The sequence below is a fragment of the Falco rusticolus genome, chromosome 3, assembly GCF_015220075.1.
Source record: "Falco rusticolus isolate bFalRus1 chromosome 3, bFalRus1.pri, whole genome shotgun sequence".
NCBI classification, from domain to species: domain Eukaryota; kingdom Metazoa; phylum Chordata; class Aves; order Falconiformes; family Falconidae; genus Falco; species Falco rusticolus.
Genome location: NC_051189.1, coordinates 5,541,004 through 5,566,547, shown reverse-complemented (window position 1 = coordinate 5,566,547; position 25,544 = coordinate 5,541,004). Strand labels below are relative to the sequence as shown.

At 38.6% G+C, this 25,544-nt stretch overlaps 1 protein-coding gene across 1 annotated transcript in view; it reads right to left on the bottom strand.

The window, feature by feature from the left end:
• Positions 1-12,198: 12,198 nt before the first annotated feature.
• Positions 12,199-25,544, bottom strand: part of CDH9 (cadherin 9) — a 66,772-nt gene continuing 53,426 nt past the window's right edge. Inside the window, exons 8-11 of the mRNA XM_037382216.1 lie at positions 24,663-24,784; positions 15,345-15,462; positions 14,996-15,247; positions 12,199-13,102 (exon numbers count right to left, since the gene is read on the bottom strand). Coding sequence (XP_037238113.1) covers positions 12,615-13,102; positions 14,996-15,247; positions 15,345-15,462; positions 24,663-24,784 — 980 coding nt within the window. The 3' untranslated portion in view covers positions 12,199-12,614. The remainder of the gene's footprint in view (positions 13,103-14,995; positions 15,248-15,344; positions 15,463-24,662; positions 24,785-25,544) is intronic.

The following is a 25,544-nucleotide window of genomic DNA, read 5'->3' as shown; positions in this document are numbered from 1 at the left end:
CACTGTTGCACAGGACCTCTGAAGGCACACGGCTATGGCACAAAGGAAAGCACACTGCCATTGCTTTGGGAAAGTTCAAACTTTTCCCTTGGTCAACAAATTGCAGATGGCAGCGTATGTGTTAGCAGGTGGAGAAGCTGTTTACACCCTTTGGTCTCACTCTAGATCCCATTGGATGATGCCATGCTACCTGCTGTCCATTCTATATCCTAATTTGAGCTTTAGTTGGAACAAAGCCCTTCATTTACATAGAGGATGGGGCTCTTCGTATCTTGTTTTCTCTCTGCATCTCTGCTGAGTGCTGGTCAGGCTTGTTTCTAAAGATTTGTCATTAAGTTGCCAATCTGGAACTACTAAGGGAAAAGCAATTTTTTTATCAATCAAAAACTAATTTCTTATCAAGACATCAAATGGAAAGGCAAGGAGCAGAGTTCTTAGAAATTTAAAAAAAAAAAAAATTCTGAAGGAGTGGAGACCAGCTGGTGTTCGGTACCACAATTTCCTATTCTTCCACTGTTTGCCCGTTCTGTACCACTGTCTTCTGCTTTAAATGAAAGATTAACTTCTAGGTTAAAGCTAATTTGCCAAATCGGGGCATATTCCTGCAGGTTTTAGGGCTTACTCCACATTTCTTTGTCTTTTTCACTTTGTAGCTGGAATTAAAAGCTTCTTTCTTTTGCTTTCCAGAAGGAAGCAAGCCTGAGAAAGCACCTTAACTTCTCCTCGCAACTACCTTGAACCTGTCTCGGAAACACATACTTGTCCAAAGCACAACCTTAATTTGGAAAGGGTCTTTTACTCATGGTGTCCCATGGAAGGGCATCTTCCTTTAATATGTCTGAAAAGTGTGGGGCAGTAAAAGCTAATTAAAAGGAAAATTTCTGATCAATTTAAACAGTGAAGGTATAGAAATTAATGGCTCCTAAATGGTTAGCTGTCCTTAAGGAAGTGCAGCCTGTGAAGAGAACAAGTTTCTGCTCCTGTCTTCATACTGTCCTGCTGGGCATCCTTGGGGAAACTGATGCTCAAATAAGTGCTTTTCCTACTGGTAAAATGGTGATAATGACACTGACCCTCTTTGTAAAAAGCTTTAAAAACTAGGGATGAAAAGCATTATATAAGAAGTAAGTATTATTATCGTTGCCCCTAGCAACTAGCAGCCTGCTTCCTGACAGCTGCAGGAGCAATTCTCAAGTGACAAAAATCCCAGCCCTAATTTCCTTCTCTCCATTTTTACTCATGAAACTAGCTTTCACCTCTCCAGTAGCAAGTGCCAGATATGTACTTATGTGATGCAGTGTCTGGGAGGGTCATCCTGCCTCCTGTTGCTGGAAGGAAAGGAAGGCTGTCAGGATGCTGGACTGCTTTTGGAACACTGTGCTGCTCCAGAGATATTCTTGAACTACTCTAAAAGATCATAAACTGTTTCTAATGTGGTCAAAATGTCTACCAGTAACTCAAAAGGTAAACTGAAGGACAGAACTATAAGCAGTGAACAATGTTATAATCATTTTACTCCCACAAATATCAAAATCTGTGTTTGTGCAGGCTTACTTTGTACAGCCTGTCATTCCCCTGTGAGAAGTGATGGGAGAAATGCTCAGCACACTGACTCTAAAAGCAAATGCTTTTAAAATGATGGAGTTCATTCCAAGCTTGATGAAGGTATATTAGTATGTGTTATGACAGGAGCTGTGTCAAATTCCATGGTAAAATGAACAATATCAGGAATAAGCTCATACTTTAAGTCACAGGACTGCTATGAAAATGTACTGCCTGCTAAAACACTGCACACTAGCAAGAAGAAAAAGATAATGAATTTGTGACAAGACACTGTCACTTCTTCAGCTCTTACTGGTGATCTAAAATTTGCTGAAAAGTATTCTAATGATTTTTGCTAGAGTGGGCAAAGGGTGTTGTAGAGTGCTTTGGTCTGAATGGGGATGGTGGGGGGCAGGGAGTGAAAGGAAAGCAGTTAATGTTCCTGGATTTCCTCTGCTGCATGGTGCCCTGTGACAGGCAGTGGGCTGACTCCAGGCAGAGGCACTCGCTTCCCCTGCAGAAATATTGTCAACATGATTTCTTTGGAACACAAGAACAGTGATATTCACAACACTCTTTTCTGCATTTCCATTCCTGTGGAATTTTAACAAAGATGTAAAATCCCAAATTTGGAAGTGATTTTTACACAAAGTTCAGGCCGGATCCCTCTTAGTTTGAATTATGATTCATGAACTGAAACTGAACCAAAATGCAAATATATCCTTTAACAGCAGGATGCTAGAGTAACATAAAACAATTTGCAAGATCATACTGAATATGTTTGCATATAGCTGAATGTGTCTTGTAGTCTGACTTGGTTTTTTTTCTCTTAGATGGGCATATCTATTTGAATAGATACTGGTACCTAAGGGTTTCTGTTGGTAAACCTTATAGATAATAAAGTGGTGGGGTTTTTTTTTATATATGTGTATATATAAGCTCACTCATACATATAGACAGACAATCATATTCATACAAAGTAATATCCACATTATGTTACTGAAAAGTTCTTCTAGAATTCATCTCTCCCCCATTCATCTTTCCATAGCAGAGGTAAAAATGTTTTCCCCATTCTGCTTTTTTTTCTTGTTAGGTTTTTTTTCCTTTTCCAGAACTGCTCAAGTTCATCTACAAGTTCAATTGTAAAACATAAAATATAATAATACTCCAATATGCAATGACCCAAAGACTTATGTGTTCTATCTGTCTGCTTAGTACAAGTGAGGAGTGAAGTGTAAATGTGACTTTAAAATACAACTTTCAGTGTAAATTAGACCATTACTAGTTGAAATGCCTTCCCTAGAGCAGAAGGTGTTAATGCCTGTTGTCATCAATGCATAAGAAAAGTACTAAGGGAAAGTTTTATATATATTTTGTGTGTGTGTGTGTGTGTGACTATTCTTCTCTGAAAACAGTCATTTCATGAAGTGACTAAAAATTTTAGAAGTGTTGTAGCTCATGACGTGTCCAAATCTGAGCGCAGCACCTGAGGGACCATCAGCACTCAGACTCTCATGGAGAGGAAGGCAAAATGGCAGTTTATTGAAAGACACAGGTAGTATACTAGTAGCAGAGCCAGCCCCTTCATGGGCAGTTTTCTACTTAGTTCCTACGATTCCACCACAACACGTGGAATGGTGATATTCCACATTGCCACATCCCTATGCTACTACAATTCCCCCCTTCCATGCTAACAAAGATACAACATTAAGTACATTGGTGATGATGGTCAGCCATGTGAGCCGACAAAACATACTGTGCCTCTACTGTCTAAGTGAGACTTAATAAATGCTACTAGTCTATTAAAAATGCAAGGTCCAAAAGTTAAAAGCAACATCAGAATAAGAAGAGGACCAGCAAGACTAGATAATAAAGTGGTTAGCTAGGGTGATTGGTTAAACCAGGATTCATACCATGCTTGCTGTGCCTCACGTTCTTGTTTATGCTGTAACAAACCCTCACACAATTTTGCTAGTGAATCTCTAACCATGCCTGTGTGGTCCGCATAAAAACAGCACTCTTCCTGCAGGGCTGCACAGAGGCCTCCTTTTTGTAAGAAAAGAAGGTCTAGGCCCTGCCTATTCTGTAGGACCACCCCCGATAACGAGGACAGGGATTTCTCTAGGTCTGAGATAGATCGCTTAAGTCTTTCTAAATCCACATCAACTGCTGCGCGCAAGGAGGTCCAGCCATTGTTGAACTAGGGAAGTGACGCCAGTCACCGTTCCGGTGATTCCAAGTGCCGTGAAGGTTGCGACCGTTATGGCCGTTATTGGCTCCCTCTTGACCCAGACAGGTGATGGTTGTTTTTCCCAGTGTGCATATGTGTCCTCCGAGGGATGATATAGAAACCTTGGCATAACTAAAACTTGGATACAAAAATCAGTGATGTTATTAAAAGGTTCAAGTGATACACACGGTACGAGGCCCTTCCTGGAACATATCCACCACCCTCCTTCTCCAGGAATAACCCATTTGACGTTTCCACTAAAGGACTGTTGAGAGATGTTATAAGCACACAACGAGACCCAGCTCCTTTTCACCCGGCCCAGACAGGTTCCCTCCCCCTGATCGCAGTCATCGTGAGGCCGATATTAGACTTCTCCCACTTACATGAACACCCGGGGTTATCCGCTGTAGAGAAATTATAGGTGCCATTCCAAGCAATACCTTCATAAAACGGGGGTTTGCTGTCATAGCAGAGCCAACAGGGGTTAGTGAGGTTTGGATTAGATTCATTCAAGGTGAAATACATCATCTGCATCATGGACCAAAGGGGATAAGGGTCAGGGCTTTCGGTATGAGTCCTCTGAGGGACAGGAATTGTACCTTTAGTCACTTCAGGAGCTGTGTCAGGGGCACGGGTCTGTGGGGGTAGAAGCCCTGAGATTACTATGTTGGGGCCTAGGGGTTGAGGTTGAGGGGTGTACCGTGGGGGTTCTTTTATGATTTTAATAAGGGTGCCCCTATCAGTGTCTGATGTCCAAAGCATTACTCCCCAAGTTTTGCCAGTAAACCAAGCTGGATTGGACGAGTTAGTGACATTTATCCAGAGGTACTTCCACGGTGCCATACCGTCCCACCATCAGTTTTAGAAGGGGTATTACAGCCAAAGCGACCCCACGTTACCATAAGAAATCTATCAGGTTGACTCGGGGTCCATGCTGTGGCAATAGTTTCGCAGCCCCAGTAGGTACAATAAAAATAACCAGGGGAATTACAGTAATTTCTACTGGGATTTGAACTTGGGCACCACTATGTATTCCTACCCGGTGTCCCACCTGCTACTGTTACTAGCACAATTCGGGGCTCGCCAACCATCCAGTAGATCTGGGCCCATCAGCTGACGGACCATGACATTGAAGGAGGGAGCACCCGGAGTCACTATAGATTGTGGTATTCGCGATTCTTGAAGTTGTATCAGTGTCCAGTTGTACGGGCGATCACCGTTGACCAAGGACACCAAAACCAGTAGCAGTGCTAAAAACTTCGGATCCGTCCTTTTCCCTGTAAAGAATCTAAAGTCATGCATTATTATCACAGTTAAGGTCAGGTTTGATACATTTCGGAGGGACCCACCTAACTTCTGGTTCATCAGGATGAGATACAGCTGCGTATCCCCGACCAAAAACTACAACTGACCACCCAGGCAACCATGTATCTGTTCCCGGAAAACATACTAAAAACTTTTGCTTTTACATCAGTCATGGGAAGTTTATAGTGTTTTCTCATGGGTGTACAGTCTGTGCCATGCCTATCAAATTGATTCCAGAGATACAGCGCTTTCATTAAGACAGTATCTTGTTGATCTAAAGGGACATGTGTTTTCTTTTCTATGATGCGATTTAAAGATTCTTTCAATGTACGGTGAGCATGCTCTACAGTCGCCTGACCTGTTGTGTTATAGGGGATACCATGTGTGATAGTGATATTCCAACGATTTGCCCATTCTTTTACAGATTGGGCCACAAAATTCGGTCCATTGTCCGTTTTGATGTTATCTGCTTTTCCTAGCCACATCATAGCTGTCTGCCAATGTGTTATTGTTTCTTTCACACAGGCTCTCCTTTTAGCTGTAACAACTAAGACACCGCTATAGGTATCAATAGGTACAAACAGATTAGAATTAGGTTTAAAAGGTTCATAGACTGTAACATCTGTTTGCCAAACTGCTGATGGAGCCAATCCCCGTGGGCTGACTCCCATTTACCAGAGCGGTGATGTTTGACAGTGTAGACACATTGCCACAATTTCTCGAGCTTTTGAAAATGATATCCCTGTAGTTTTTGCTAAGCTCTTTGAAGTCAGCTAACTTGTCTGCAGACTCGCTGCAGACCCCAACAATTCCCCCTTGTTTTTTTAACTGCTAGTACCAGGTTTGTCATGTTCTGCAGGGCCCTTGCAAACATGATGTCAACCAAGGCAATAGCAAACTAACAATACTGCCAATTGAGTGAATTGATGCCAAAAAGGCTGACATTTTCTCAGATTTTGGTAACATGTTGCTGCAATGGGGCGCCTAAAATCCGTGCAGCACATACCATCAAAATCCTCACAGCCATGTTCTTGAGCCAACAGCAAAAAACAATAGTTGCTCTGTTTTGTATATAATGGTGGCAAATTTGACTCACATTCTTAACTGCCTAACAAACAAGGTATCGACGTTCAAAGTGCAAACAATATTGACTTCTTTTGGGTTAACATTATACAGAGGTAATCAGTTATCGAAAATATCAAGACTTTCAGTAAGATTCTTCATTCTTCATTCCCCGCATACATTCACTTTTTTTGCAACAATGTTTGCAAGTCAGTTTCAAGGAAGGGCACACCAAACAAGGACTGGTTCAAAAAGAGGCCACACATTAACTGTTGGGTTGACTGGTGGCACGATCCGGCACCCTAAGGTCAGGCCGCACACAGCGAGCAGGTATCCATAGCAGACCTTCATCTGTAGAAACACAAGCATAACCTCTCCCCCAAGTTAACAATTCATGGGGTCCTGACCAATGCCCGGTACGAGGGTCTTTCAGACGTACTAAGATGCCTTCGTGCTTTTGCTGCTTGTCACCAATTGACACAAAATGTCACGCAATGGGAGGCACCGCATGGTCAGCAGAGTTTTTCAGAAAGTTCAAAACAGAACATGCTTTCTTTAATTGTGCCTCTGGGGTCATTCCCTTCATTCCATTTTTTTTTTTCCCCCCCCCCCCCCCCCCCAGTCAATATTTATCGATTTTAAAAAAAGCCACGAATTGATTGAAATTACAAAAGGGAGGAGGGGCGACATGGGGACACACACACCCCGACCTTGACCTTGGGGGGTGGGGGTGGGGGGGGAGGGGTGGGGGTGGTCACCCATTGGCACCCATGGGGTCGGGGTCACCACTTGTTGTAGCTCATGACGTGTCCAAACCTGAGCGCAGCACCTGAGGGACCATCAGCACTCAGACTCTCATGGAGAGGAAGGCAAAACGGCAGTTTATTGAAAGACACAGGTACTTATATACTAGTAGCAGAGCCAGCCCCTTCATGGGCAGTTTTCTACTTAGTTCCTACGTTTCCGTCACAACACGTGATATTCCGCATCGCCACATCCCTATGCTACTACATAGAAGTTTATGTACAGTGCTGGTTGCAGTTAAATTGCTTAACCTGGCATAATAAGTCTGTTTTGGCATTTTGCTGAAAGATGCAACCTTCTGTGGGAGATTGTCTCCAGCATTATTTTTTACTGATAAAGCTGTTCATCAGGATAAGCTTGAGGATGTTAAAAAAATCAGTTGAAGTGAAAATAAATAGAAAAAATATAAACATGACAACACAAGACCTTCATAAAATGTTCCTCTCTGCACCACCCCCCCCTCCCCCCCCCCAGTTTTCATGATAAAATGGATATACTTTTCCGGATTTTTCTTGAAACATTTGAATGGAATTTTTCTATAATCATATTTATTCCTTTTCACTTCTTTTTCTCATTTTACTTGCTCTTAAACCTGCCCCCCCCCCCATTCAAAATGGATTTAAGACTGTTGGGGATGATAACTAAATCCTATGGTATTTCCTTAGGAGTTACTAAATTTATCTTGGCCCTTAGCAGTCACAAGTAGTTTTACTGCAAGACATCAGAAATTAGTCTTGTACATCCTAAGTGTTTCCAGCTACTTCTTCTCCTCTGGAGCGAACCACAACAGATCTGAGTGGCAGAGAAGCAGATCTTTGGTGAGATTAACATCATAAAAAATTATGATTAACATCATAAAAAATTATATTTCTCCTTTGTATTGACCATCTCCTAAGGTCCCAAGTCCTTGAACTTTCCAGCAAGATATGTCTAAGGTTTGAGACAATCCCACAGATCTGGAATTTTGCTAATCACAGCTGATTTCACAGAGGATGAAGAGTGCAAAAACATGAAATATCCAGCAATTCTGTGCCTCAGTTCTCTCACAGAGAAAGAAACATCTCTAGAAACATCACTGAAAGAAGTTCCTACCTCTCATCCCTCTCTTTGTTTCTTGCTGCTTAACCAGTATTGCATATCCCACTGCATCAACCAGCACTTCTTCCCAGTATTGGACCAATATTGTTGCCTATCCAGCTGAAGCCTGGTCTTTCCTTTGGACCTTTTGTCAGTTATACTCATCAACATCACTGATCTTATAATGCCAAAGTAAGCTAATAACTTAATCAGTACCAATTGGTATTGGACATCTCAAAGACATTTTTTATGTGGATAAAAAGGACCAGCATATAAAAATATGATCCTTCAACTAGTTTTATGCTAGGATAGTGGTATCCATGCTTGACCTCACCCAGTTCCTCTAAATGTGGACCCATGAAACTGACAACAGGCATCAAACTCTAACAGGCCTCTCAGGACCTTCTTTTCCTTCTGTGTATCTTTAGGAATCCGGATACAATGTAATAGTGGGATCTAGGTGTGATGCTTCTTTTAGGACTTAGAGAAAACATACAGCCATTGTTTCACCGATGTTTAAAAGGAGACGACTTACCAGTAACAACTTCAATGTGGTTGTTCATATATATGCTTATTATCCAATATTCTTTCCTTCTTCCTCGGAATACCTATTTATTCATTGAATGATGAATTTTGTTAATATTTATTTCACAAAAATATTGTTTAAATGATTAAAAAATTGCTGTACATAACACCATCAGTTGGAACCTATTACTGGAAAATAGAAGTTAATCAAAGGGTGAGCTGAAGTTTTTCTGCCACCTTTGTAACCCAACAAGGTAGCTTTCTATATCTGCCACTGCTATGCAAGTTCCTATTGCCTATATCTATCCCTCTGCCTGTTCAGAGGCATAGAAAACCTGAGATTTAATTAGTCACAATATTCACTGAGGCATCCAGAGCAGCTGGCCGTGTAGCAGCCTCAGTAAGTCACGGGCCAGAAGCTGCCCCTGTTCATCTCAGAATGTCCCCAGCACCATAAGGTGATACACCGTGAGTTTTGCAGGCACACCCTCTAGCATTATGGATAGGCAAACTCAGAGGCAGCACAGCTGCTCTGCTGAGTACCCATAGCAGCAAAGGTGCATGCCTCTGTCACGGGCAAGGGTGGCTGTGGTACTCCTGAGGGATACAACTATGGCTGTGCAAGAAGACTCCTCCATGGGAAATACCCTGGGAATCAGTCTGGCTTATGACACCAGAAGCAGCAGTTCATCCTGTCGCACATGGTTGTCATTCATTGGTTCTATGATATGTAAATACCCCACCACCCGCCACCCACCCACCACTCCCTCACAGTCTCAGTGGATGTAAACAGAAGAAAATGGTACAGTGCAAGACGGACATATCACAGTACTTTCCACCATGAATACAAATTCTTCATCTGTGATGTGCTATTTACTGTGTTGTTTCAGATGTAAGAGGAATAGAAGACACATTTTTAAAAACACATTTTGAATAGAAGAACTAGTTTCTGCAGCCCATTTGAATGAACAAGCCCACACATCTTACAGTTAGGCATGTCGGGTGGTAACTTGCCAGCTAGTTTTAGCCATTTTAAGAACTCTTAAAATTTTTAGCAATTTTGAGAAATTACTTCTTTTGCTATATCAACTATGTGAATTTCTTTGAGCTGTAAATCCATGTTAGTCCTCTATTAAACATACAGCACTGTAAGTGATACAGGGCTCTTGGGCTCACTACTATAACAGGAAAGCATGGGAGAGTCTCATTCTCTGCTGAAAACAAAGGCTAAAGTTCCCTTTGTTTTCATGTCAATGACTCATGTGATGAGAAAACCTAGACTGAGAGGAGAAGGGTGCCTTTTTTTTATGCTCTTCCCAGTACCACTGTAGTACTATGACATCATGATTCTGAGGACATGTCTTTACCAGAGCATTCTGTGAGGTGACTTCTACATTACTTCTTATTTTCTGTCACTCCTTTCTGAGGAGAGAGAAAAAAAAAAGGGGGTTGGAGGGGGGGGGAGTGGGGTAGGGGTGTAGATAAATAACAATACACAAATAAGATTATTTCTGTGTGGAAAATTTAATTTATAAATTAAATTTATATGTCTTCAAGAAAGATTTCCTCACACCCTGTTTCCTTCATCCTGCCTTCCACCAGGAGCCTCTCTAAATCAAACTGATGCCCTTTGATGTGTCCTGCACCAACTCTTCACATCTTAACAAGTTATTCAGCTCCACTGGCGTATACCTTGTCTGTATCTGTCTGTGCTTGAGGTCAGATGTATTTTCTTTTTCCTCTCTCCTGCCATTCTACATCACTGTGTGATATGCAGATTTCTAATGACAACTTACAACTCCTCTTAGTCCAATCTACTGTGTTTGTCACTGAAGATGAAGTTTAGGTGTACAGTTTCTATAAGTCAAGGAAGTTCTTCCTATATTCTTGTTTTGGTTTGGTTTGGTTTGGTTTTTCTTTTAACTTTTTTCCACACTCATATCTCTTCAGGGACATAGCTGTTTTATTGTCCATTTTTTTCCTTCTATCACATCTTAAGGAAGTGCCTTAAAACTATGAAGATTGCATTGAAAGACCAAGGCATTCCGGTGTACTTTCACTTTGCCTGCAACACTGTTGAGAACATACATTGCATAAGTCTTTTGTTTTCACCTCAAAAAAACCCCAAAATAAGAAATATGCATTCTTATGCTATATGCTGATGTCTTGTAACTACATCACATCCATGTACCTGGCTCCCACATGGATACAGGTTATTTTGACTTGTGCCGCTCAAGTTTTTTGCTTGCAACATAGTGTTGTGGACCTGACACGCAGCTCAGTGAGCTGTTCAGGCACTTGTCTGGAAGGAACAACAATCCCCTGACACACACCACCACCACCCCAAAAAAAGAGAAGTACAGTATCAGAAAACGAGAAGCATCCTTGGGGCTGTCAGAAGAATATGATAGAAGGATAAAATAAATAATAGTAAAGTGATATTTTTGAGAAAACATCTGAAAGTCAACATAGTAGAGAAGAAAATGTTAAGCAGGAGTGTGTTCCTATATCTAGGTGAAGTGACCTTGTGTGTAGCGTCTTTTGTATCTTTGTGGTAAGAGGTGAGTGCCTCAGTAGTCCACATAACATTGCAAATGTGTATCTTAAGCTTCCTTCTGAAAAATAATTAAGTAAACTAGATAAAACCTTAAAATATTATTATTTTGGACATCAATATGCACTTGGTTTTCCCTAAAATCAATATTAAAAATGGAAACATTATGGGTAGTGTACATCCTATACTGTTGATGACATTGATTTTTCGTTTGAAAAAATTGACTTTTAAAAATTTTTCTATTCTTTAAACAAATGTGGATGAACCTTGCAAGTCTCAATTATGTCACATGTGATCCAGGTAAATTCCTCCTGTCCTGTGTTCTGAAAGAAAATGTGCATTGCATAAACGCTGATCCAGCAAACAGATTTTAAACACAAATATATACTTGAAGTTTTTCATTAATGTTTTAGAAAATATGCAAGTGTATGCACTTCTTTGAAGCAAGAAAACAGTAGCATCTTTAATGAACTAGTAGTTTGACTTTGTTTTTATTGCTTGGCTCACTTTGATTTTAAAAGAAGCTATTAGTAACATGTCTGATTTGCCTCAAAACCTAAAAATAAGATTAGAATACAAAAACCTTCCTTTCATTATTGAGATTTTCTTAATTATTCAATTTTTTAAAAGGCATATTATAAAATCATTTTCATATCTAGCAGGATAAACCTTCATGGTTCCTTAAATGCCCAGGCTTATATCTGTTAAATCTTATCACTGGTCACCTATATAAGAAGGTATGTGGGGGCAAGTTTCACAATGAAACTATACTATTATGCCATATAGTAATACACATTGCAAGTCAGACTGCATTTATTTATAATCACTTTTTCAAAATAATTTTTCTTTTTTCTACACTGCATTCCCATCACAGAGAACTCTCTACATTTCAAGCACTAATCCAATATAAGAAGATGCATTCAAAATTGAAGTATTGCACAATACGCAGTTTCCTTTGTTCAGAAAGATTGGACAGTTCCTTATGATTAACAAAGTGCGTGAATAAGTAGTGTTTTTATAAATACTAATTTATTTAATAAAAATACAAAAATATAAATATACATATATAAAAATATCATGATGAATCAACACACAGACATTCTTTAACTCAATAAATATGGCAGTAATATTAAACTTTTTTAAAGTATATTTTTGAGAATATGTTACAATGCAGGTGCACACTGTCCCAGCTAGTAGGAAAGGTAATGCAAAGCAATTAAAAAAAATTAAGGTTCCATCTCATTATTAAAGGCACAAAAAGCCTTTTATTGTCTTTTCGTTGTTAATAAAAACCTTTCATCAGAGGTTTCTAGGCAGAGAGGGTGATCAATAGATTTTTTTAAAATCTAAATCATTTATATTCATTCACGTTGACTTATTGATTAAGCAAACCCTTACTAAGACAACACCTATTTTTTGTAAGTTTTTTATTCCCAAGTAAGAGAGGGTAGGCCACTGTATCTAGTAACATAGACATGAATTCCACTAATACTGACCAGGTCACAGATTACTTGCTTAGTCTCGATCACTGTCTTCTCCACCATACATATCTGCTAATTTTTTAAACCGAGGTCCCCAGTCACTGAGGTAATCGTAGTCTTGGTTGCCCTCTGTGGTAAGTGATTCCAGGGAGCTCAGGGAATTTGCTATGGAATCATTTCCTTCGTAGGCGTATGTTGCTAGTGAATCATAAGGAGGGGCAGCTGGGTCTAAATCATTTTCCTTTAACCTTCTATGAATAAAATCTTGGACATCAATATTTTCCCAAAGAGGTGCAGTCCGTCTTATCTGAAATATAGTTTCTGGGATAACATCTCTTCTCATCTTACTTTCCTCTCTCGCTTCTGGATTTCTCAGTGTGCCAATGTCAAAAGCCTGCGTGTCTTCTTCCCCACCTCCTTCATCGTTGTAGGTCACGATGTTGTCCCGAACATCATCCTTTGAGATGATCAAGGGTTCTTTCTTCCTCTGTCTCTTAAGAGCCGTAAACAAGACAACTAATACTGAAAAGAAACAAAACATGAATGAAGAAATGGGCAGTTAGAAATTAAATAAATGAACAAATAATTTACATTATCTGTTGAACTGGAAAAGTTTTAAGGCTGGGGTGGGATTTTAGCAGGAAAATAATGATATAAGCTATCTCCAAGTTGAAGTTAATAAGGAAAAATATTAATGATTTCATGGCAGTCAAAAAGTTAAGCTATTTTAAACCTACAGGAGCAATGATTAAGTGTTTCTTTTTAAAAACACGATCCCCCTAGTTTAAGAAATTTTAGTTGAATAACTCTTCCTTTTGGAGAGGTAAGGATTGACACAACAATTAACCTCTACAGAGGGAGATGAAAAACTGAGGAAAAATTTGTAAATACGTTCTAGTGTCTAAATGCTATTGGTTTCAGTAGGAATTCAAAGCTTTAATGCATTTAAAAATATGACCCTAGCTCCAGTAGCTGGAGTAAATTAGAGGGGCCAGGGAGATCATTTGTCAATGAAGCATCAGAGTGGTTGCCAAACCACACATTACAGCAATGCTGAGCAATTTTGTTGAGTCTTAGTAGCAAAGTTTTTACTCCAAACCACTTTAGTACTGGTGAGTAAGAGGGAAGATTGAATGTGCTGTGGGTAGGGAGAGGGGAACTAATATCTTTCACATATCATGGTACGATGCTGGGAACGTGCATGAAGGGTGGCTTTGAAGATGCAGAGCCTGTTGACATTGTGTTAAGAACTATGCAAGGTAGAGTGCTAGATGTGGCAGAGTTTGAACCGTAATTGCCTGCTGGAAGTGGTGCCCTGCAAGTTCTGCGGCTCAGACTATGCCTGGGCAACATGTTGGGGAATCCAAGCTGACTCACACTAAACCCAGGCCAGCAGTGATGCTTGAAGCTAAGCAGTACGGCAAATCAGTTTGTCAGAGCTCAAATACCCTCACTTCCCTATGCCCAAAAGTACTGATACAGTTCCTACATATTGCCCCTTTCCTAACAACCTCTGTGGTCCACTGAATATTTACTGGAGGTAACTTGAATCCAACCTAAAAACTGAAAATAAAGTGATGTCCTTAGAATGATATAAAGTGACACTTGTAAACATGTCACTGCTCCCTTGGCAAGCTGTGTTTGCTAGGACAGGTGCAAAGGGAAAGAGGTTTTCCACAGAGTTTGACTGGAAAATAAAGATGATGATGACACTTTCAAGGAGTCACTTCTCTGGTAAGAAAAATATTGAAGACGCAATTTTTATGTTCTTAGCAGCAGGTTAGGATCTAACATTTATTCTAATCTCTTCATATATCACATAATCTTTCTAATGCTTTTGCTTTCCAATCATCCATTTAACTTCTGCGTTCACATTTTATTTAACCAGCTGCTCTCGCTGCAACTTGCAAATAATTGAACATTTCTCTTCTATGTTTTTGAGCTAAATATTTCCCAAATATAAAAATTACAAATAATTCATTATTAAATAACCAGTATAATTGATAATTTTTTAATCCCTGAGAAACTTATTATGCAGCTTCAGGAATATGATTTTAAAGTCCTGGATATAAATTAAGATCTATTTATAAAATAAAACATTACTCAAATGAGCATGGTATCTAATCCTGACCCTAGATTTTCTAATTTATTTCATATAAATAACACTGATTGTCTCATTCTTTTGTTCTGAAGAGTAATGATGACAAACAGCCCATAGTAGCTCCACCTCCTGCTCTCTCAGCTCCTTTTCCATCCTATAAAACAGTTAAAAAAAACCCAACAACCTAAACCGAAACATCAGAAATGAAATATTGTTCTGCAGGGTCATGAGAATAAGGGGTTAAAGAATATCAGGGGTGGACAAGTGACCAGACCTTTACCTAGTCAATTAAACAGCTCGTTACATGTACTTGCCTAACAGGATAATGATGCAGAGGAGAATGGCAACCAGTGCCCCCGTGCTGAGGCCAGCCGGGAGGAGCAAGGCCTCAGCGCTGCAGGACTGCATGTTCCCCCGGCTGTCGCAGGCGCACACCCGGATGGTCAGCGTGCCCGTGCTGCTCTGGATCGGGTAGTCGTTGTCAAATATTATGACTGGCAGGAGATAGGTACTCATCTTATTACGGCTGTATCCATTTCTTCTAGTCATAATTCCTGCTGTGTTATCTAGAACAAAAAAGGAGAATAAATAGATGTTGCTGGATGAAGTTTTAAGTGGTATTGGAGGGGGGGTGATGGGGTGGTGGTACTGGTCAGCAGTTACCTTTGTTGTCTACAATGGAGAAGTTTGGATGAACAGCAAATTCTGGCACCAACTCAAAGAAAAATTTGTGTCCTCGGGGAGGCTCATCTTTGTCAACTGCACTCACAGTCTGTATGAGCTATAAAGAAACAGTATATCATGATATTTTAGAAATCTTGTGTCTGAAATAAGGTCTCTGCTTTTCATGTGCAGTAAAAAATCCAATGAATCTCTATGTAAAGACACAAATTGATGTCCTAAGCCACACATAAACACAGGAGAGGTTACAGTAAGCAAATTGTTGTTTTATTGTTTAAATACATAACAAAGGATGAAAAAAGGGCCAGTCCTCACTGCAGGACAGCCATGTGCTTTGATTTGTACTCAGTATCTTGCAGTGATACAGAAACAGTTGACTGTCTGAATAAGCTATAAACCTCCTTTGGCCTCATGTAGCAATAAGAGAGTAGTGCGTAAACCAGTTGCTAAGTGGGTCTAATTCCCAGTCCATCTCATCTGCTTCTGGCGATAAATTTGGAGTACTGCACTGGCAGGATGCTCAGTTCTCCTGAGATAATAAAAAGAGATGCTTTACTCCCTCCTAAATTGAATCTTCTGGCTATGGAACTTTATAGCTGCTTTAACAAGGCCACTCAGGCCCAGCTGGGAAGAAGCCACGATAGTGCCAGCACAGGGTCAGAGCAGAGTGGACTAAAACAGAGAGGCCTCTGGATTGCACAGGCTGTCCTGTTGCATCAAAACATGCAGATGTGTATACTTACATATATAGAGACACATATATATGCTAGCATTTGACTCTTTTGCTATCTAACTGCTACTAGACTGACAGATAGAGGCTGAGGAAAACAACTGCAGAACTGAGGAAGGAAAAGATAGCTGGGAATAGCTGTGGTTTGTGAAATGACTTGCAACAGTTAACACCATGCCAGGTTGCATGAGTCACAGTAACTCCAGGAGCAGTTTGAGTGAACTGCTCTGTCTGTTGCACTTCCAAGCAGGTATTGCACCAAGAGACCCATACTCCACCTTGGCTTGCAAGGACATGTTTGAGTTCAATCACAAGATGACAAAACTTCGTGGCATGAGAATGGGAGTAAGATTCAACTAAGGATGCTGCAACTCAGTACAAGCAAGTTCCTATGGCCCCTAAACTTAAAAGGCAGAAAGAGCTCAGCAGTCAGACTTGTTTCTTTGAAAGTCATGAGGGAGCCAATGCCTGTCTTGAGGTTTTCAAGTGTTTCCAGTGTGGAGGGTTTCTTGAAATCCCACAGACATCAAAGCCCCTTGTTATCAAAGACTTACTTCACAGCTTGTTTTTCTGATATTTCCAGGGAAAGTACAGCATGACTTCTTCAAGAAATACAGTAATTGACAAGTAACAATGACATGATTTTTAAGTTTTGCAGCAAGCGAGTGAGGAATGCCTTTTCCTTATGTTCTTTCTTTGAACATCAGCTTGATGCTACTCGAGGCTACTGTTAAATTTTGGAGGGTATTTAGCATCTCTCAGGATGGAACACTGTATTAGATATATATAATTATAGGGCTACCAAAAATACTAAAGGGTTTTTCTTACTGTATCTTTCAGAAACCTGCTGCTGCAAGTGCTGTACTGCACAATGAGCATTTGGCCCATTTTTTTAGTTAATTTTGGGATACTTTTATTATAGCTAATAATATTGTTATAAATAACCCAGTAGAGACATCAGAGTTTGCCTCATTCACTTCCTAGCAGCTCCTTTGAAAACAACCAAAAGATTTGTTTTTATCATGTTCTTTTTATTTTTGAGTCATGTTGAGGAATTTGAAAGGTTATTTGTGAATATCAGCCTGTACATGAGGATGTGACTATAATGAAGGTAGGATTTCTAAGTGTGATTAGAATAATAACTTCATATTAAAGGTCTCCTCACTTTTAAAGTATTAGATTTTTTTTTTTTTAAAGTTGTAGCTGTTTCCCAGGATTAGCCAGATCTCTGTTTATGGCAAAGCAACCTGTTCAGTATGTTGCTGAGTGTCTGATTATGTTGACATTTTTCCAGTGTTCCGTTGCTTTTCTCATGCTGTAATTTGCCTTGGAGAGTGGCAATACAGAAAGCAAGACCAGGATAGTGCTTGATTTTAGTTTTGTGCTGTTTAATGCAAAAATGTAATATTGCTACCAAAAAAATTTCCTTCTGATACGACTAAAATACCAAATTGAAATGAGAAAATTTTTGTCTTATATTTTCACAAGTTTGAAAAGACAGAAAAAGTGCAAAAGTACCAGAGAGAATAGAGAATTAGAATATGTGATAGTATTTATGCAATTACTTGCTGAAAAACTTCTGGAGAAAATACCCTGATAAATAGCTACCAGAAATTGTGGTTGAGTATTTTGGGGCTTTTTCAGGTGGTAATCAGTGGAATGTTTATAGGATATGGATTTGATTCCCTTCATGTGCAAGCCACATGGAGAAGGACAATTGTATCAGGCATAAGTGAACCTAATTACATTGAAAATTTATTGTTGATGGTAAGGCTGAAGAAGGAAAAAAAAAGACAACCAAAATGTATTACCTGCTCTAACTACTGGCTACAAAATTGAAAACTGACTGCTTTTCCACCAGGTAGACAGGGGAATAAAAGAACAATAAGAGAGAATGATTGCAGGTTAATTTTTCCAAATTATGAATAGGTAAAATGAAATTACAATTATCTAATTAATGTTTGGGTTTTTTTTTTTTCTGTTATACAGCTTTAAATAAAAGAGAATGATGTCAAAGATAATCACTGCAGAAATGAAAAAGATGTAGCCATTTTTAATGTAGGTATCAGAGTTACAGGAAAAAAATTGTTACTTTTCCCTGTACACATTGTAATTTCATGTTGGAAATGTGTTCTTCCAGTCTGAAGCAGTTATGTACATTGAGTTATGATCACTCCACCAGAAGTTCAGAGAAAGATCTCTAATAGCCTAAGATTTATGAGGCAAAAGTTATTTCAAGAAAATTATTCAAATATATTTCAAGCGTATTAGGCTTAGAGAAGCTAAAAAGCATTCAAATTCTTTTTCTTTCTTCCATAGTTTCCCATGAAAATGAGCACGATTTATAAAATACAGCATTATTGTAATTATTTTGAAGGTTGTGTGTGCACTGCACTTCTGTGTATTTAAAGAAACAGTCTCATACTCTTGAGTGGATCTTCTTGGATAAATTCAGTTTTTTAGAGGTCAACTTGTCTTTGAGGGTATGGAAAATTTGAACTTAGGCATTGACATAAAGTTTTCTCTTTTACACTCAGGACAAAGTGTTTGTAGCAGTTTGACAATGTAAGATGAGTGAGTTGTAAAGGAGGAATTATTCACACTGGAAAAAAAATATTGAAAATTCTATTTCATGATGAAGGCCAGAGATTCTTTTAAAGGGTTTAGACCTATTTCCCATTGGCATTATTTTTTCAAAAGTGAAAATGGTGTGATTATAATACTGTTTTGTGGTGGTTTTTTTCTCCTAGATACTGTGTTTTTAAGGCCATGACTTACACCACAGTCATAATTGTGACCATAGTTTATGTTCAAGCTATTTTATAGCTACTCATCTCTGAAAAAGTGATCGGGGATGAATAAACTGCCTAGTAACAGATCCCTTACATGTATCTGGCACATCCATAGACATAGCCCACACTCTAGTTCTCTTTAAGCTTTTTAAAGACAGAAATTGAGTAAAAGCTGGGGGGGGGACGGACGGACGGACGGACGGACGGACGGGGGACACGACACACATGGACAAGGGGGAAAGATTCTGAGATATCAAGGGTCCCTGTGCACTTCAGAGCTTGCCCTTACTGTTCCCGAGGCTGCATTTGTGGACATGGAGAGCTGCACAAGGGGGGGACTTGGGTTTGGGACTGTCTCCAAAAGGAATATAGGAACCATTAAAGTAAAAGTTAAGCTAGCAGTGCATCTTGAACAGTATAGAGGTCAGCACCAGCTAGCCACTTTTTAGACTGGCTTTTCAGTCTGTGCTGGCTTGGCATGTCAGGAGAATAAACACCCATAGCACATTGGCTCCACAGAACACACTTTAAAAATGCAGCAACGTGCTTCAGACAGATTCTTGAAAGGCTCATTTTAAGAAAGCTGAACAAGATGAGGTCTATAAATGGACAGATGCAATATATTTTCAGGTTACAAATTTTTACTAATAAAACAGAATTTGAGACAAAGAGTGTAATGTAATCTGCTGCTTCTTCTTTCAAAACAGCAGCATATTGGTGATTGCTATTGTATTTTTAAACCTTTTTTTCAAAATTCCTTCTTTTAAAATTCACTTTAAATAAGACAGTGAAAAAAATGTCACTTTCAAAGGAATTTAAAAATGGTCTGCTGTTGTAGACGGTGCCATTCTGAAGTTTTAAAAGAATGTAAATATCATATAGCATGAAAATTGTACTTTCAGGCTCAGAGATGTAAGACCACTAGAGACAGACATTGTTAAGCTAGAGATACACTAACAGTTGCTGAATTTTGCTGTTTCTTGTATGTGATTATAGATATGCAGAAGAGTAGGCCTTCAATCCGCTTGAATCATTTGGGCTTTTGTTCTTTTTTACTATGCTCTTAGTTAAACCTGTACAACAGAGTAAACCTCTGCACAACAGAAAAATTTCTCAAATGTCCACTTTATCTACTTCCAGCTGTTTCTGAGATAAAACTTAAAAAGTATCACTAGGCACTTGAGAAAGGAATGTTTGGGACATTTTGCTGTTTGATTTTGTCTGACACTTTTTTCGGAAGTGGTATAGGAGAGGTCAGAACAAATCCTGGATCTTGGAGCACTGACTTTGTAATTCTTGAAATTTATTACACTTGCTTTGTGCTGAATATATTTGTCAAGGAATCTGGAAAGATATCACCACTTTGCAATATACTATGAAAAACATGTAAGGGGGATGTTGCTTTTGACAATCATCAGAGTGTTGTAGTGTGCAAATGCTATGGGGGAATGGTGGAAGAGCAACTGTGTTTCTCCTGTCCTCTCTTGACCTTTTTCCTTGATACAGTTCTTGAATGTATTAATAACACAGCACAGTGGATTGAATAAAGATTTTGTAGATTTTGAAGTCACTGCATTTCTCTAGGAGTGAAATAATAATATAGTTCAAGTGTCCTCACATAGAAGTGTTTCAAAATCACTGCAGCTGTCAGTGGATGCTCTTCTTGTCATTTTGCAGCTTGAGTGATCAGACATGTACAGGCACAGTTTTAGTCTATACACCTGTATGGTGCTAGCTGCAGAAAGCTGCCTCCATCACATGTGTGCAAACTTGAATAGACTTTTGATGCTTCACGTCTTCAAAAATGTTCTAAAATGCCTGCCACTTAACAAAGCTTCATGTTTGGTAATGCGAAACAGTTTGGTTTTCAAGTCTTGGCTCTGTTCCACAAATCTGTTGGCAGTTTTAAAACAGGACTGAATGCTTATCAGAAGTTGGAAAATTCTTTCTTGAACTCCAATTCTTACTTCAAAAGAGAGACAGACTGTCAGCATGGGTCTCTCGCTAAATCACACCAATAGCTGTCTAGCCAGAGAAAGCAGCTACAATATATAAACAACTCATGACTGATAATTAGCAATGGCCACATGAAAAATCTGATCTCTGCTCCATCTGAAAAAGGGAGATGGGGTGTGGAGACTAATGAAAAGAAAAATCTGCCAGCTTTCTGAAGGAGGAAACAAACTCTCTCTGTTCTGATGTCTGAGAGCCCCTGAATGGCAGGAAAGAATATAGCATCAGTGCAAAAGAAGCAACCCAGGCTATTTTATTAAATATTATTACTGATGTGTGCTGAAAGTAGCTAAATTGTTACTAGCAAATTGTTCAGTTAAATCAGACTCTTTTCAAGTAAATCTTCCTGGTTTCCATGGAGAGGACTCATCCTCTAATCCAGCTAAAAAGACCCAATTAATTCCTGTGACAAGGGCATGAGAGAACTTGTACCAGAGCCTTCCCCACAACAGTCCCTGGGGCTCTAACATGCCAGCAAAGGATTAGGGATTTGTAAATTGTGCAAGAGGAAGGCTGCCTCATATTTTTCTTTAGCCTGTGTATTAGTCAGTGGAACGGGACTCGCATGGTGACAAATCTATTCCAGCCTAATGAACATAGTTATTTATGTACCTCTAGCGATGCTTCTCCTCAGTCTTACCATTGTTGTTTGGAGACAAAAGAGTGGCAGGGGAGGAGGAGAGACTCTAGGATTTTCATTTTTCTGACCCTCCAAAGGCTATCTGAAAAACCCAATGAATGCAGCCTCTAAAATCTGCTGATGTGAGAATGAGTAATGTCACTTGGTTACAGAGAGCAATATTTGATCATTTTGACTGCTTACTGAGGCACCTGAGATTTAGAGAGCAGTGTGATTAATAGCTGGGCCCGATTAAAAAAAATATTAAAAATTAACTAAATGTATTTATCTTCTCAGTCTGGCTCTCCTGCTATGGGTACCAGATGTAGAAGCACTGCTGTGATGTGTAAAGAAGCAATAATGATTCTAATAAGACAATTACTTTAGGTGATCTCTAAAATAAGGTGGAGTAGTACCAAATGAACACAACATGATTCTATATCTTCATTGTATTGTGGGGGGACTGCTAAACACGAACCAAACAGGCTATATGGAACTTAGCAGCCTAGGCCAAAGTATTGAAGTTTATATCTCTATATTCATTGATATTTTTAGGCGCCAAAATAGAAGTAATCTATCTCATGTACTGAAGGTAATATGTTTTCTGAAATGCTAAGTCGACTACACATAAATGTCCAGATACGAACTCATGCCTGTGTTGAGGAACCTAATTGTTAACAAACAGAACATGAACAAACAGCCTGGATTTCTCATTCTTCTGCAGCTACACATGATGCACACTATCTTTCCAATTAGGGAAAATAATTCCTGGAATTACATTGGTATGCTACATGTAAGGGAGATCTGAATAACAATATGCCTATCTAATAGACCTCTGTCATGTCTGCTAGAAAAGCACAGAATTTACCAGAAAGATAAATTAATTTTTATCCATTAATGGATATTTAATTAGGTATGCCAGACTAGATGGAAATAGGGCTAAGGAAAGTGACAAGCAGTATGCCTAGATTGAACTTGATTCAAATATATGACAAAACCTGTCTTGCTAGTTGATAAAATTACAAATGATTTATTTCAATGAAATCTTCCTTTGTAAACTTTGGAACTTTTCTTTGTGTTAAGCAATAAAAGTACATAACTCATTTTGCTATCAGTCATTATACTGAGATTTTAAGATTTATTTGTCTGTTTCATCTTGTGCAAAGAGAATTTTTTGCACAGACAGAATTTAGGTCATGTGCCAGCTGTTGGAAATGAATGGCTAGAATTATCTGCATGTATTCCACCTGGAAAAACAGCTTATAAATCACACACACACACAAAAAAAAATCAACAAACAACTATGAGGGTACAAGAACCAGAAGTTTAGGGATTTTTTTGCTCATTATGTAATGCTTGAACTGTATTCTCATGACAATTTATGTCTCTGGTTAAGGCACAATGTTCTGATCATAAACCCCAGTTGTGAAAGGTGCTCCTTGTTAATTTTTCTGATATTGTAATTTCTTCCACTGTTTTAATTTAATTCAGCACAGCCTTTGATATGCATATCCCTCTATTTATGTCTTTTACATCAAAATTACTTTCTTAAAAAAGACTTTCTTGCATAAGAATTAAAATCATGGTCAAGTACCTCTTCAAAGCCAAGTGATTTCATTCAAAGTATCTTCTGTCTTTCTAACACACTTACGTAAATTCCAGTATTAGGTGCAATGAATAAAAAATAAGTAGAATAGTAGAATTGAAAGCAAGCTCCAGCAATCCACTGTATCCTCTTTTTCTCCCTTTTTGGTCTCTTTTTTTTTTTTTTTTTTTCTTTTTTTTCTTTCCCCTCTCCCACATCTGTTAAACCACTCATAAAACACCATTTGAATTGCAACTGGTAAATTGCATGTACTGGCTCTGTCTAGAGTTTTGCAGGATCTGAAATTCTAGACTCATCTCAGGTACCATTTATGCTACTTTCAGTGCAGCCCTCGTGGCTGTGTTAAATACAGCACTGGACAGTGACCAAGGTAAAACATGAGCATGCTTCCTGACGTGTACCCATATTCCACAGCCCTGTAAAGCCTCTGACTGTTGTATTCTCACTGTGATCTAAGGACAAGCAAAATATCCTACATTCTGATCCTTTCAACATAATTTCTGTGAAGTCAGTCAGCTTTGGTTGGATGTGTCTGCATAAAACTAACAAGACACAAGGACAGACCTAAACTGAGTTTAGGACGCCATCCTGGTGTCTATGCTTGAGCAGGAGCCCAGCCAGATTTGTGCTGGTGAAAATGATCTCAAGCTTTTTCTTCCACTCAAAAATGCATCAGTCTAGAGAATAGGCTTATGCATGGACTTAGGCCCATACTTGAAAGACCATCTTGAGATACCCAATCTGCTATTAAATCCAGTTCTTTGCTAAATACTGTCAGAATTAACATTCAGCAAAACATAGACCTTTCTTCACAGGATTTAAAACTGAAAGTCTGACTGGCATTATCATAAATAGATGTTGGTTCTAATGGCAGTAATACCAAAAGATTTCTGTAATATCTTGGCTCTGAATTCCGTTGGTCTGCCTTCTTTCCCAGTTCCCAGTTATTCACTTTATTTTCACTACAAACCTTGTTATTGTCTTTTTAATTTATTACAGAATTGCTGAAATAGTTTAGAATGAGATCTACATGAGCTTTGATCAAATTCTACTTAATTCCAAAATGAAGTTTAATTTAAAATGGAAACAGTTGCATTATCTGTTATTTTTGTAAAAGTCTATTTTTCACATCTCCTTTACTAAAGCATAATAGAAGATTTTCCTCCCTTTTGCACTTGAAGATGTGGCTACTTTAACTATAGCTTTGAAAAAAATCCAGAAAGAATTTGAATTATCGGACGGTATAAAGGGTTTTGTAGCATTATGATAAGTATTTCTGAAAAATACATTCTGATATTAGGAATGAAAAAACACATTAGAGTACAATTTTGTATTACACGTTATGTTATTATACTAGGGTACAATCCTGCATCTTTTATCTCCTCAGTTTTTGAATCAACTGGTAGATTCTGTAGAAGATAGGGAATAAAGAGGCTGGGTTGGTTTGCAGTTGTTCAAATTAAGATACCTTGAAGTCGTCATGAGGATATTCCAGGATAGTTTAATTACAAGTACTTCATTAAAATAAGTATTTGTTTACCTGTCCTGCTTTTGCATTTTCACAAACAAATGTTTCATAGTATTTGGCAAATTCTGGTGCATGATCATTTATGTCTAAAATCCGGATGAAGACAGGTATCTGGCTACTTTGTTTAGGGTTATCTGAAACAAGAAAATTATTTATATTACAATGCAAAGATTTACAGTCTATGTCTATGAAAAGACCTGAAATTATAAAATTTATTTTTTCAATAGACAATAGAAATGTTCATTTTTCTTGATTATACCAAAAAAATTGCATTTCATTTTTTACTGACATGCATCCCATATGCATAAAGCATATATTTAAAACAATTTGTTCTATAATAGTATATATATCTTTAGAAATAATATAAAGTAATCTTAAATTGATTTGCATTAAAAGAGGTCACTGAGTTATTATGGACTTGTATTCCATACATCAGTGCAGTAAATGATTCATTGAAGAAGCTGCTTCCTGAGGTTGAGCTGTCAAGAACATTGGTAAAGCAGTTAAACAGTGTCAGTCAACACAACCACCACAAAAAAAAAAAAAAAAAAAAAAAAATAGACCAAACACAACTCAAGGTCAAGGCCATATTTGACCAAACAATGAAAAAGCATCTATGAGGAAAATCTTTCTGAAAATGGGGATATAATTAATCTCTCCATATTACCCGACTCCCAGACTGTTAAGCACATAGACTCCTGGGGAATTTATAGGGAGAATGAAGGACGGGATAAAAGTTGTTCCTTAAAATCAGTATCTCTCTTTCCCTTCTATTAGCAGTTTGCTGGAAAAAAAGACAGGCAAAAGACATCCAGATCTAAAAGGATCCAACAGAATAGTAAAGAATCCAGGTGAAAGACTTAGGGCCAGGCTTTGCTTCAGACATGGAAGGCA